The 14,096-nt window shown below is 27.2% G+C and overlaps 1 protein-coding gene across 1 annotated transcript; it reads right to left on the reverse strand.

Moving 5' to 3' along the window:
- Positions 1-226: 226 nt before the first annotated feature.
- On the reverse strand, positions 227-4,022 carry LOC8258647. The gene is made up of 2 exons (XM_002521953.4): positions 3,572-4,022; positions 227-2,260 (listed from the first exon to the last, which is right to left on the reverse strand). Exons 1-2 carry the CDS (start codon positions 3,672-3,674, stop codon positions 654-656), a joined length of 1,710 nt encoding a protein of 569 aa, XP_002521999.2. The 5' UTR covers positions 3,675-4,022; the 3' UTR covers positions 227-653.
- Positions 4,023-14,096: the final 10,074 nt, after the last annotated feature.

Raw genomic sequence — 14,096 nt, forward strand, 5'->3', positions numbered from 1 at the left:
ACCTTTTAAGGGATTGATCGATATATACTAATGCTAAAGATGTTCTGATTCTTTTTGGCAAAATCCAAGACAAGCTCGAAGCATCCTTATCAAGTCTATTACGTATGTTACTGTCGTTTTAACGCTAGAATCATTGAGTTCCAAATAAATGAATTATCAGACTTAAATGTTGTTTCGTTTAGAGGTTCAACGACTAAACTGTTGTTCAAAATAAAATAAAAACAACTTGGTAAGTTATAGTATGTGTATTTATAGGACCTAAGATGTAATGAAACATAAATGGCAATCCGTGGCCAAGCACCGAGCATTAATCTACTTGATATACATGCACAAGGCTACCAGTGGCAGTATCAGACTATCAGCAACAATTATCAAATTATCTCTTACTCTGCACCAAATGCAAACTCCTAAGGGTCAGCCAAAGTTGGCCATCAGTGCCAGCTGATCTTAATTGAGAGCACTTATTGTGCATTGTTCTCGTGTTGGCTGCAGCATGAACATCTGCTATCTTTATAACCTAATAAAGATAGGGATGACCTTGGCTAGCCCTTTACAACAAGAGGACACACTATGCATACAGTTGGCAAAGGCAATTCGCCTCTGCAGAAACCATAGCTTTGCTAAGTCAGAGAAAGATTTGATCGTGGGTGAAACTAGCATATTTCATCTCCCAGCCAGTTATCTTTTTCCTTTGGTCCAGTTGGCCCTTCCTCGCCATAAAGTTCCGTCGGGAACAGGTCAAAGAGAACATCCACTGAAAATCGGACGAAAAATGGAAGAAGATTAATGATCTTATCGGCTTCAGACCGTGAGTCATATACAATGGTTGGACCCCATTCTCTCATGTACTGCAACCAACATGGTTCTTTGACAACTCCATCTCCAAGATACTCTGCAGCAATAAGCTGATACTTTGTGCTTGAATCTATATAATATTTGCTTCGAGCAACATCATTTCTCACTCCAATTCCAAGCTTTGTTGACCCTTGAAGATAAGTACCAGGATGAGGGAAGCTAGCATGACCATGCTTTGATGAGTAAACAATTATCTTGTTATCTTCAATGAACTCCAAGTCAGAAGCATCCACCCATCGGCCACCACTGTGCTCGGAGAAGAAGGCTTGCCATAGTTCTCCAGTGAAGTTGCTTATGCGAAGGGTATAGTGTTCCCAGTCACCCACATGTTGCCCAATCTTGGTCATAGGTATACTCATTAGTCCAACTTTAAGTGTGGCTGGTCCATTGAAGGGACAAAATATCCACATTGCAATATCAGTAAAAGTTCCTCCAATTGCTGGCTTCACGTTAACATAGAGCTCAGCACTCTCTAAATCTCCTCTTTTAATGTTCTCCCTTGCTTCGTCTTTGCTTGGCAAATCTATCCAATATTCACCATCATTTTCCCCTCCACTAGGCAAGTTCAAGCCCCTATAGTCAATTGATTCACCCGTCGGCTTGCTGTCTTGGTATAGAAGTGCTCCATTTTTGAAGAACCACTGTACTGATGATGGCAAGTACTCTTCATCGGGATGGAAATATACAGTAGGACCATAGTGCTTAATGAGTGCATGAATCTGTTCCAGATTTGGCATTGCGTGTAGGGTGCTGTCAAGATTCTTCAAGCATGCAACCTCTATCAGATCATCTCCAGAATTCAAGTAGGTACCGCAGTAGAATGTTCCCACAGAAACACCTTTAGCACACATTCCCCTTTTGCAGGGTGTTGTGTTCCAAACCTGAAATTGGTTCTTGAAGGTTTTTGACTCTGAAGAAAATATTTGATCACAGGTTTTGCATTTTTCTGTAAGATCTGCTCGAACACATCTAACTTCTTCAACATCTGGCTCCTCAGGACTGTTTGTGACAACAATGCCCATAGCCTTATAACCTTTCGGGGGGTTTGGCAGCCAAAAGTATCCAGTATCACCATCATTTTCAGGATTGGTACTCCAAATCAAAGAGTAGTTGTGGGGCTTTCTTAGAGCAGGACAGTCTGATTTTGAATTGTGGATGTGGTCAGGTTCAGGCTTATGAGCATTGGAATCACTAGCCACAAGAACAAACCCTCGCAATGGTTGGTCATTGGACTGGCAGTAGTAGCCTAGGCAGTAAAAACCATCAGGGATCCCAATAGGTCTATAAAATGTGATTCTTTTCTTTTTTCCATGCAATAGGTTGCAGCTCCATACACTCTCAAATTGTGTAATTTTGATGACATCTAACTCTCCTAGGTTTATTCTTGCAGTAGCAAATCCTTTACCTGAGAATACAAAAGCACATCATTTATAAGAAGGCTGAAAAATGATTTTTGCAAGCATGAACATAAACTCAAAGACAGGACAATGTATCAATGGAAAGTATAGTTCATTGAATGAACAAATCGGCATCTTCCTCATAAGAAACTCACCAATAAATTGATATTTTAACAGTCTAAAATCATATGAGGTATATATCTAAGCATGTTTCATAATAAGCTAAATTCAACTAACTGTCAACCAGCATGGATGATAGAGACATTGGACTTAGAGAAAAATGTAATATTACCAATTTCCACACATTGAAGATATCCCCAAAAGCAACTCATATATTTCGAAAATGTTATACCCCATATGCAACATACTTTAAATTTCTTTTTTATTTGAAGCACCAAAGACAATTTTAATAGCTATTCCACCATTGCTTACACCACAATCAAAGATAGTATAAAACATGGAAACACAAAAAGTAAATTACAAGACAAGAATAAATTCCATCATTTCAAAAAGGAGAAAAAGGATAAGTGTGGGGCTGTAAGCTTTGGTACTTAAATATGTTGAAAGTTTCAAATTCCGTGCAAGCCTTGGTTTTCTCCAAGCTTTGACCAAGTTTTTATGAGTCCTGGAAAGGCTGTAATTTGAATCTCAAGATCTTTAACTCAGACAGAGAAGAAAGAGGATTGCAATCTTTTGATGTCCAGTTTATTGAAGTGAATTTATTCCATATGTTTCTCAAGGTTGCCAGTTAAGCAAAGTTAATGGAAAATACCTGAAAAGCATTTCCTTAAATTAGTTTACATCTTTAACACAGCCTTCACTATTATCTTTCCCCCAGTAATCATTTACCAAAGCTTCATACAAAATTATCCTATCTTAACCAAGAACAAGAAAAAAAAAGCTAAAAGCAAATTAAATCTTTAGCAGCTACTATTCATAAAAATTCAAGATTTCAGGTAACAAGGAACAAATTTTATCTATGGAATGACTAAGAACACAGAACCATGATTGAGTTGTTACTTGATCCACTAGATGGCCCTAAATTAACTACCTTACTTGGGGTGGGAACAAAGAAAGTGGTTATGCGATACCTGAATGAACATAAATAATCACATGTACAAAATGATTTTAGCATCATTCATGAGCACAGAGAAGGTCAAGAAATTTGAAAAAAAAAAATCATATCCTGATCATTTAGTGTCAAGAGCTCAAGAAACCCAGAAATTTTGAAGTCCTCAAAAAAATTAAAAGGAAATAGAATTAATCAAACTGCACTCTTTAAATAACTTCTTTTAATTATAAAAAAAAAAAAACCATACCTTGAGGCCACTTAGGAATAGGAGCAGGCAAAGAGAAAGGTTGAGGATTGTGAAACTCATAATCAGTAACTTGATTCCAATAAAAACACTCACAACCAAACATCTTCGATGTTCTTTAACTAAAAGACTATCAACAAACCCACCAAAACCCAAGAATTATTTATAAAATTATTGATCTTTTTATATATAACACCTCTCTCTTTATCAGAAGACCAAAGTCAGAAATTTGCCCCCCTCTCTCTCTCTCTCTCTCTCAAAGGCCTATTACAAGAAAGTAGAGAGAGAGTAAAGAAGGTTTCTTTATCCCTTCAAAACTCTCCTTGAGACTGCATTAAAATAAACAGAACAGTTTATGAAGAAACAGAGAGAGAAGGAAAGAAAGGGGCGTTCTTTGTCCTGAACAGAGAGACTAAGAAGAGAAGAGGAGAAAAGGAAAAAGAAAGAGTGATGACGTTTTTAGTTCAATATGTTTGCTAATATAAATATAAAAAGGGGTTTGGTTCTGTTGGGTTAGTTTTAGTTATTACTCTTCCCGTTGCTTCTTCTTTGCTTTCATGTCATCTTCTCATTGGATGCTAGTTATTACTCTTCGCTTCTAAATTTTGATCATTTGATTGACCTTTCTCTACCACATCTCTTCTTAGGGCGTGTAATCACGCTCCATCATTGCTTCCTTTAATTTGGGATTTTTTCTCTTTTTTGATGGTTTTATTATTTGGATTAATTTTAGTCAAATGACAGGCATATTTATCATTTTCAATAAAAAAATGTATTAATCGATTTAAAAGATTTTAAATTTTTTAAGATGATTTCTTTATATAATATAAATAAATAAAAATATATAAATTAAATTCAATCAACAACCATTGTAAAATGAGATATATATATATATATATATATATATACATAAAAATTCATTAATTTTTAATTTGTATTCTAATAATTTTTTAAAAATTATTAAATTAGATATTATTTAGCAAATCAAGTATAATTTAATTTAATTTAATTATTTATTAAAATTAAATAACACGAACAATAATATATATATAATTTAAAAATTAAAAATTAAGAATTAAAAAATATGTATAAATAATATAGTATTAAAATCTATCAATTTGAATCTAAATAGTAAAATTAAGGATAAAAAGATATTTAAATATAAAATTTAGATTTAATCTAAATTTTTTTAGAATCTAAAAATATATAAAAAAATTAAATTAAATAGGGCTAATTTGGCAGCAATGGACTTTGCTACAAATATTGTATTAAACTAATAAGTTTAAGTTTAGATAAATAAAAAAAGTTGCCAAATACAAGCCACCAATATGACACAGAAAAAACAAAGGGAAGAAAACACATAAGGTCAAGTCAAATCGGGCAGGCCAAGTGTTGTTGGCGCGCTTAGAGAGCGTGTGGCAATAGGCATCTTATTAAAAAGAAAAGGAAAATAGTTTTCTTTCGTTACGCAAATAATAATTAGAAAGAGAGGACAAATAATGGTATTATCTCTCAATTATTAAAGATAATAGTTAATAGTAATAGGTGGCCTTTTTCATGATAATTCATTTTTCTTTTAATAAAAATAATAGGTGCCTTTCACGTGAAAGAAAAGGTCATAGGATAAAGGATGGAACACCTTGCATTCTCTACGTTAAGTCTAATTTTATTTATATTAATAAATAGATTTAAATTTTTATTTAATAATTAAATTTCTGTAAATTATATTTATATTTAAAAAAATTATTTAAATTAAATAAAATTATAGCAAATATTAATTTCTAGTATTGAAAAATAAATTATAATTAAAATAGCAATTATATAAAAAAACTTAAAACTTAATCGATTAAGTCAACTACAAATACAAATTACTTTAATAAAATTAAATTGTTAAATTTTTATGAGTAAAATTCTTTTTTCTGTTTTACTATAAAATAAAATTAATAATTATCTGTTTGTTTTCTATCACTGTTGATTTTGTTAAATTATTATTATCAATTTGATTGATTTTAATTAAAATTTAATTTTAAATAAAAATTATAAATTTATTTATTAAAATAATTAAAAATTAAATTTATTTAATTCAGATAATATGTTCTATAAGTAAAATAAACGTAGAAACACACAAAATAATGAAGCTGTATTTTAATTATATTGATATATTTTATGATGTGTTTACTTAATTCAAAAGGTGTATTTTAATTATATTACAATAAACTATAAATTCAGGAAAGTATTTGATCCTTTATTCCATTACCAAATGCGCCAATAGCTTGAATTGAATTGTTTGGTCCTATTCCAATTAAGAAAGAAAGTTATATCTCGATTTTTATTGTGTGAAAAAATAAATTATAATTAAAATAGCAATTATATAAAAAAGCTTAAAACTTAATCGATTAAGTCAACTACAAATACAAATTACTTTAATAAAATTAAATTGTTAAATTTTTATGAGTAAAATTCTTTTTTCTGTTTTACTATAAAATAAAATTAATAATTATCTGTTTGTTTTCTATCACTGTTGATTTTGTTAAATTATTATTATCAATTTGATTGATTTTAATTAAAATTTAATTTTAAATAAAAATTATAAATTTATTTATTAAAATAATTAAAAATTAAATTTATTTAATTCAGATAATATGTTCTATAAGTAAAATAAACGTAGAAACACACAAAATAATGAAGTCGTATTTTAATTATATTGATATATTTTATGATGTGTTTACTTAATTCAAAAGGTGTATTTTAATTATATTACAATAAACTATAAATTCAGGAAAGTATTTGATCCTTTATTCCATTACCAAATGCGCCAATAGCTTGAATTGAATTGTTTGGTCCTATTCCAATTAAGAAAGAAAGTTATATCTCGATTTTTATTGTGTGAAAAATAAATTATAATTAAAATAGCAATTATATAAAAAAGCTTAAAACTTAATCGATTAAGTCAACTACAAATACAAATTACTTTAATAAAATTAAATTGTTAAATTTTTATGAGTAAAATTCTTTTTTCTGTTTTACTATAAAATAAAATTAATAATTATCTGTTTGTTTTCTATCACTGTTGATTTTGTTAAATTATTATTATCAATTTGATTGATTTTAATTAAAATTTAATTTTAAATAAAAATTATAAATTTATTTATTAAAATAATTAAAAATTAAATTTATTTAATTCAGATAATATGTTCTATAAGTAAAATAAACGTAGAAACACACAAAATAATGAAGCTGTATTTTAATTATATTGATATATTTTATGATGTGTTTACTTAATTCAAAAGGTGTATTTTAATTATATTACAATAAACTATAAATTCAGGAAAGTATTTGATCCTTTATTCCATTACCAAATGCGCCAATAGCTTGAATTGAATTGTTTGGTCCTATTCCAATTAAGAAAGAAAGTTATATCTCGATTTTTATTGTGTGAAAAATAAATTATAATTAAAATAGCAATTATATAAAAAGCTTAAAACTTAATCGATTAAGTCAACTACAAATACAAATTACTTTAATAAAATTAAATTGTTAAATTTTTATGAGTAAAATTCTTTTTCTGTTTTACTATAAAATAAAATTAATAATTATCTGTTTGTTTTCTATCACTGTTGATTTTGTTAAATTATTATTATCAATTTGATTGATTTTAATTAAAATTTAATTTTAAATAAAAATTATAAATTTATTTATTAAAATAATTAAAAATTAAATTTATTTAATTCAGATAATATGTTCTATAAGTAAAATAAACGTAGAAACACACAAAATAATGAAGCTGTATTTTAATTATATTGATATATTTTATGATGTGTTTACTTAATTCAAAAGGTGTATTTTAATTATATTACAATAAACTATAAATTCAGGAAAGTATTTGATCCTTTATTCCATTACCAAATGCGCCAATAGCTTGAATTGAATTGTTTGGTCCTATTCCAATTAAGAAAGAAAGTTATATCTCGATTTTTATTGTGTGAAAAAATAAATTATAATTAAAATAGCAATTATATAAAAAAGCTTAAAACTTAATCGATTAAGTCAACTACAAATACAAATTACTTTAATAAAATTAAATTGTTAAATTTTTATGAGTAAAATTCTTTTTTCTGTTTTACTATAAAATAAAATTAATAATTATCTGTTTGTTTTCTATCACTGTTGATTTTGTTAAATTATTATTATCAATTTGATTGATTTTAATTAAAATTTAATTTTAAATATTCTAAATTTATTTATTAAAATAATTAAAAATTAAATTTATTTAATTCAGATAATATGATCTATAAGTAAAATAAACGTAGAAACACACAAAATAATGAAGCTCGTATTTTAATTATATTGATATATTTTATGATGTGTTTACTTAATTCAAAAGGTGTATTTTAATTATATTACAATAAACTATAAATTCAGGAAAGTATTTGATCCTTTATTCCATTACCAAATGCGCCAATAGCTTGAATTGAATTGTTTGGTCCTATTCCAATTAAGAAAGAAAGTTATATCTCGATTTTTATTGTGTGAAAAAATAAATTATAATTAAAATAGCAATTATATAAAAAAGCTTAAAACTTAATCGATTAAGTCAACTACAAATACAAATTACTTTAATAAAATTAAATTGTTAAATTTTTATGAGTAAAATTCTTTTTTCTGTTTTACTATAAAATAAAATTAATAATTATCTGTTTGTTTTTCTATCACTGTTGATTTTATTAAATTATTATTATCAATTTGATTGATTTTAATTAAAATTTAATTTTAAATAAAAATTATAAATTTATTTATTAAAATAATTAAAAATTAAATTTATTTAATTCAGATAATATGATATATAAGTAAAATAAACGTAGAAACACACAAAATAATGAAGCTGTATTTTTTCACTATTTTAATAGAAATAATTATCAATTTGAGTCTTAATACTCAGTAATAATTTAAAATAAACTCCTATATTTATTTTATTATTTAATTTATAAATTTTTTGGACATGGTCATAAGCTCATGTAATAGTTTGATCAATAAATTTTTAAATTTAGATATATTGGTTTTACATTATTATCTATTTTTACTTTTTAATGGAAGTTAATTCTTTAATAATCAATAAATTCAATAGGTTAAGAAAATGTTAAATCATTAAAACCATGACCGAATTTATTCTAGTTATTCTTTGATATATATTAATTTATGGGAATTAAAAATTAAAAATTAGTTTATAAGACCAAAATTATAAATTCTTTTTGAAAAATGACATTATGTCTTTTAAAAAGAAAATATAAGTTAGATATTTTACTTTTCAATTTCTAGTATTCAATTCTTTAAAAAGGCTCACTTTTCTAAACATGAAAGAGTGTATTATTAGGATTTAATGATGGTTGGAAGTGGTTGTCATCATTAAATTAGATGGCTTTTTTTATAGCCATATTTCTCCACTTATATTTTTGTGACAACTTCAAGTCCAAGCAAATGGATTTCATTACCCAGTTAGTTGTTATTTTCTGTTTGGTACAAAGTTCTTCCATATCCTTGAAAATGTATTTAGAATTCTATCATCCTTGGATAATGCTTCTTTGATAATTAATTGTTTTGTGTAAATTGGGTTAGTATGCAAAATGTTTTTTTTTTTTTCTATAAAATGTTATTAGGTTGTGAATTACAGAGTAGAAAATAGACTGTTTTTTGAATTATATTTTATCATAAAAATGATGAACTCCTATCAATAAAAATAATAAATTAAACAGGTGATTTTTTGATTGAGGAGGAAAATAAGATTAATAGAAAAATAAAAACATGCTTATTGGTGGTTGAGAGTTTGTGGCAACCATTCAAATCAGCTAAAGGCGCTCACCTAAAAGTATATATATATATATCCTGCAATTTCCAATTCCTCCATTAACTGTTAAGAAAATTAAAAGAAAAAAGAATTATAATTAAGATTTTTAATGTGGAATTTTCTTAAATTATTGACAAAAAAGCTAATAACTTAAGATGGTGTGGTGGGCTGGTGGGTAATAATTTATACCTTCAATTTCATAAGAAATAATAATAATAATATTATTATATAATTATAAAAATCCAGAATTAATGATGCTACTAAACAATATAAATGGGGAAAGAGTAGATAATGAGTAATATTCCTCATTGCCAAAGACAAAAGAACATGGCCAATTGTTTTGAACTATAATACTGTCCTAAAAGGACCAAACCAATCAATATATATATACTGTTAAACCTAACTACATCCTTATCCATACACCAGTCTTGAGATAAAATCTTGACTCTCTCACCCATTACTTTCTCTCCCTTTTTTTTTTTTTTTTATTATTATTATTCTATAGACCATTTTGCATGTTTCAGAGCCCTTTAGAATGAATATATTGGATTGAGTTAATTTTCATCATTATTCTTAATGTCTTATACAATATATATTTATATATAAAGATTAATAGGAGAATAAGTGATATTCATTTAATTATTGTAGAAAAGTGTAAAAGTACAAATCAATGTCAAATAAATTGGGTTCATATCTAACTTTCTTGGTAGAATTTGGCATGTGCAAAGCAATAATTATAAAAAATTGCAATTCAATTAGAGGCATGATGTCCATCTGTTTTCGAATAATACCATTTTTCTATCCTTTTTTATAATAAATTGATTTTTCTCTTTTCTAGCTAATAATAAAAAGTACACAAGGCCTTATAATTTGAAATTTTGGGTGTTATATAAATATAAGATCAGTATAGCTAAGGGTAGGATTAGAAGAATTTAATATGTATTAAAAACTTTTTATTAATTAATGTGATTGAAGAATATAAATATAAATTTTATTATTTTATTTTATAATTTAGTAAATAGTATATATAAAAAAAAAAAATGTAATAGAAATATAGCCAAATGCACCCAAAATTGTTCTAAACTTCCAATTCCAATCCCTGTTTTTAAATGCTATTTTCCTTGTCGAGTTCCTATCAAATTGGATTCATGAATTCCTATAAGGAAAATGATCTCAACCCTAATCTTATAAATAAATAAATTGTCATATTCAATGTCCTTTAATAGGCCCACGAATGAAAAGGAATACAGCCGTCCCATTAGACTTCAAAACGAAACAGCACATACGCAAAACGACACATCATCCACACATGATCAATGGAGATTATTAATCTTAATACACATTCTTGTTTGGATGGCTAGAAACCTTGGGTCGGCATCAATCAATCCACTCGCTATCTGTAATTATGATATGTACTTGAGATAATTACATAATCAACATATACAATTTGATAACCTAATTTATAAGTTGGTGTTCGATAATTTCAATTTCACCATCTCTTTTTTTAAATATTTGATCAGATTTGATTTTCACATGGTTTAATTACCACAATAATTATATATTATATATATTTATTATTAAATTTAATATTTTTTCTATTTTTAATTTTAGTATTAAATTTTAATTTTAGAATAAATTTGTTAATGTAGCATAAACTCTAATGACAAATAAAAAAAAAATTAGAAATTGAATCAATACTTTTCACTACTTAAGAACATAAGATTAATAAAACTCTAAAATACACTTAAATAATAATATTTTAGAGTTAATAATTCTAAAATTAACTTAATTCTTTACTGTTATCATCAGAATTTACACTACCTTAGTAAATTTAGCAAATAATTTTACTGAATATTAAAATTAAAATTAATATTAAAATAGAATTTTAAAATTTAAAATCTAAAAACTATATGTTAGATGTGATAATAAATACAAAATTTATTTTGACAATTGAGCTTTTTAAAACTTAACTTATTATGAACTATAATAAGCATACGAAGTAGAAATTAAAGAAAATTTGAGTTATATATTTGTTTTGTTTTCCTTTATGGGGATAAATGCCATATATATATAATGATAGTAAATTCAAAATGCATATTAATGTAATCTTTTTATTTAAGGTATTAGATGCATCCAACTGATTTGAAACATACTCAAATTCAAGCTTGACTTTGTTTAGAAATTCAAAAATCAATTTGAACTTTAATTGAATTATATATTTTTTGAGTTCGAAATATTTTGGATAATATAACCTATATATTCATTTGACTTGAATACTTACTAAAAAAGTTATAACCTCGACCTCGAACTCAAATAATTAACGATATTACTTAAATAATAAAATAACAGAAACTTGATTATAATTTTATATGATAAAAAAAGAGCAATATAAAGCTCAAATTTAGCTTTTGAAAATTATTATTCTAATAAATTTAGCATAGAGTAAATCTCAAATATTATCCAATCTCATTCGAGCAAAGATTACTTCTATGTGCGGCATAATATGTGCGAGTGAGTTTCGTGGTCTCAAAATGCTGGTGGGCTTTAAAGGTCCACTTACGTTAATATCTTAAGTTTAGAACGTTGCCCGGCCCACGACTTCTTGGGTTTGCAATTTTCAAGATGCTGGAGCCCCACTGAGAACATAAATCTCATTTACAAAAGGGAAAAGGCTCATCTTGTCCCTAATGTTTTAATTGAAGGACAAATATGCCCTTAAAGTAAATTTTAAGATATTTAACTATTAAAATTAAGTTTTTTATTTTTTATTTTTTTTTCTGAAATATAAGCTCCTCACCAAACGGCAACAAAATTTGAATCTTACACGGTTAAACTGAACTAGTACAAAAGGGACGCATTCTAATTTTACTAATAAAAAAGGACCTACTTGATGACATGATTTCGTCCTAAACTCGATTAGTACATAATTAAAAAAATTTAAAAATAAAAAAGAAGTACAAAACTTAATCATGTAGTTTAATATTTTAACACAAGAGGTCCTGTATTTTTTTTGGTTACTTTTTGGCATCTTGAGAATTATATTATTAGCAATTTATGTCCAAATTCATTAATACCGGTAATTATTTTAAAAATTAAATCTCAAACGAAGTCCGATCCCTATAAAGTCGGTCTTGTCGGATAAATAAAAAAATATAAAGTTCTTTAGTCTTATTAGATCATTCAAAACTCATTGAAATTGACTAGAACTAAAGAAAAAAAAAATCGAATTATGAGAGTATTTTCTTTTTCTTTAACTTTTCTCTCAAAACTCTATAAAAATTGACATTGTATTTTGGATGAAAGCTAAGTTAGTAAGGACTGGAATGGTAGTGGCATTGCAACCAATTAACACTAAATGAATGAACTACAAATATTTAATCAATGGTGCTAGTAAATCTGAATGGAGACTGTTAACATTTTAATTCTCAAAATACTAAAATGTCACCACAATTATCACAAGACCTCTTGTGTTAAAAGTTAAATCGCATGGTAAAATTTTGAATTATTGTCTAAAAATAAAAATAATCATCTTTCTTTTTCTTTATCTCTTTTCAATCCAACACCGGTTTCGCTGAAGGTGTTTTTCTTATAATATTACATATTTTATAAAGGGTATTACATACTTTTTCTTTTTTCTCTCCCTCTATCTTTCTCGCTTATTCTATTAATACTTTATAGATTTTTGTCTCTGTAATATGAGTTTATATTGCCTTTTACGGCATGATTATGGAGCTGACGATGTTATTGTGGTTAATGGTATTATTGATGTGTGGGATGTGTTGAATTTGAGTTGATGTTACTGTCTCCTCATTGATTGAATCTTTGAGCAAATTGAGTTTAGTTGTTGCATATTTGGTTTTCGCTAATTGCATCAAGTGTTTTCCTCATTAATTCAATCATAGCTCGCCCTCTAAAAATCGTGCCTCCGTAATCTTCTGCCTCTCACAAACCCTCGAGGAAAAAAAAAAAAAAAGTATGACTTGCAAGAAACCCTTGCTGCACTCTGTGGAACATAGCAACTTGATACAATTGCCATGTTCATGCTTGCTTGCCGTGAAACCATGAAGAAATTATTAGTAATTTTGGAAATTCTGATAATGAATGAGGGATAGTCAGAGGATGCTCTTGTGAACCTATCTGGATTGAACCCAGAGAGTGAAGACGTTATTGCAGTTGGTGAGTACTTTGGGCAGTATCAAAGGAAATTCGGGCATCCATGCATGGATTCGCAGCCATTTTCTGAGTTACGGATTGAGCATGTTGACGGGATCTTATAAGTCTTTTGGATTTTTAGTAAGCATTGCAGAAGAAGGGAATGAAAAAGAGAGAAGAAAGATGGAATGGTAAGAAGTGAGGCTGAACCAAGTTCATATTTCGTTGAGAATCAAAGGAATGTCCATGATACATAAAACAAGATAGCTGCAACAGTAACAACTGCTCAAGAGATCGTTGATGAGGCTGGAGCAAAGATGGCTGTCGATGATATTTCCAGTACAGTTTAAGGAGATCGAAGATGTGAATAAGATGTCAATTATACCATAAACTTTCAGAACATTGCTAAGAGGGGCAAAAGAAGATCTGACCTTCTCCTAAAAATGAAAAGATTATTATTAAAGAGCCCAAGATTGATTATCATCTCTTGCCTCAATAAGTTAACCTAACAAGCTATGCTGAATCCAAAAGCAT

The sequence above is a fragment of the Ricinus communis genome, chromosome 10 (assembly GCF_019578655.1).
Source record: "Ricinus communis isolate WT05 ecotype wild-type chromosome 10, ASM1957865v1, whole genome shotgun sequence".
Taxonomy (NCBI): Eukaryota; Viridiplantae; Streptophyta; class Magnoliopsida; order Malpighiales; family Euphorbiaceae; genus Ricinus; species Ricinus communis.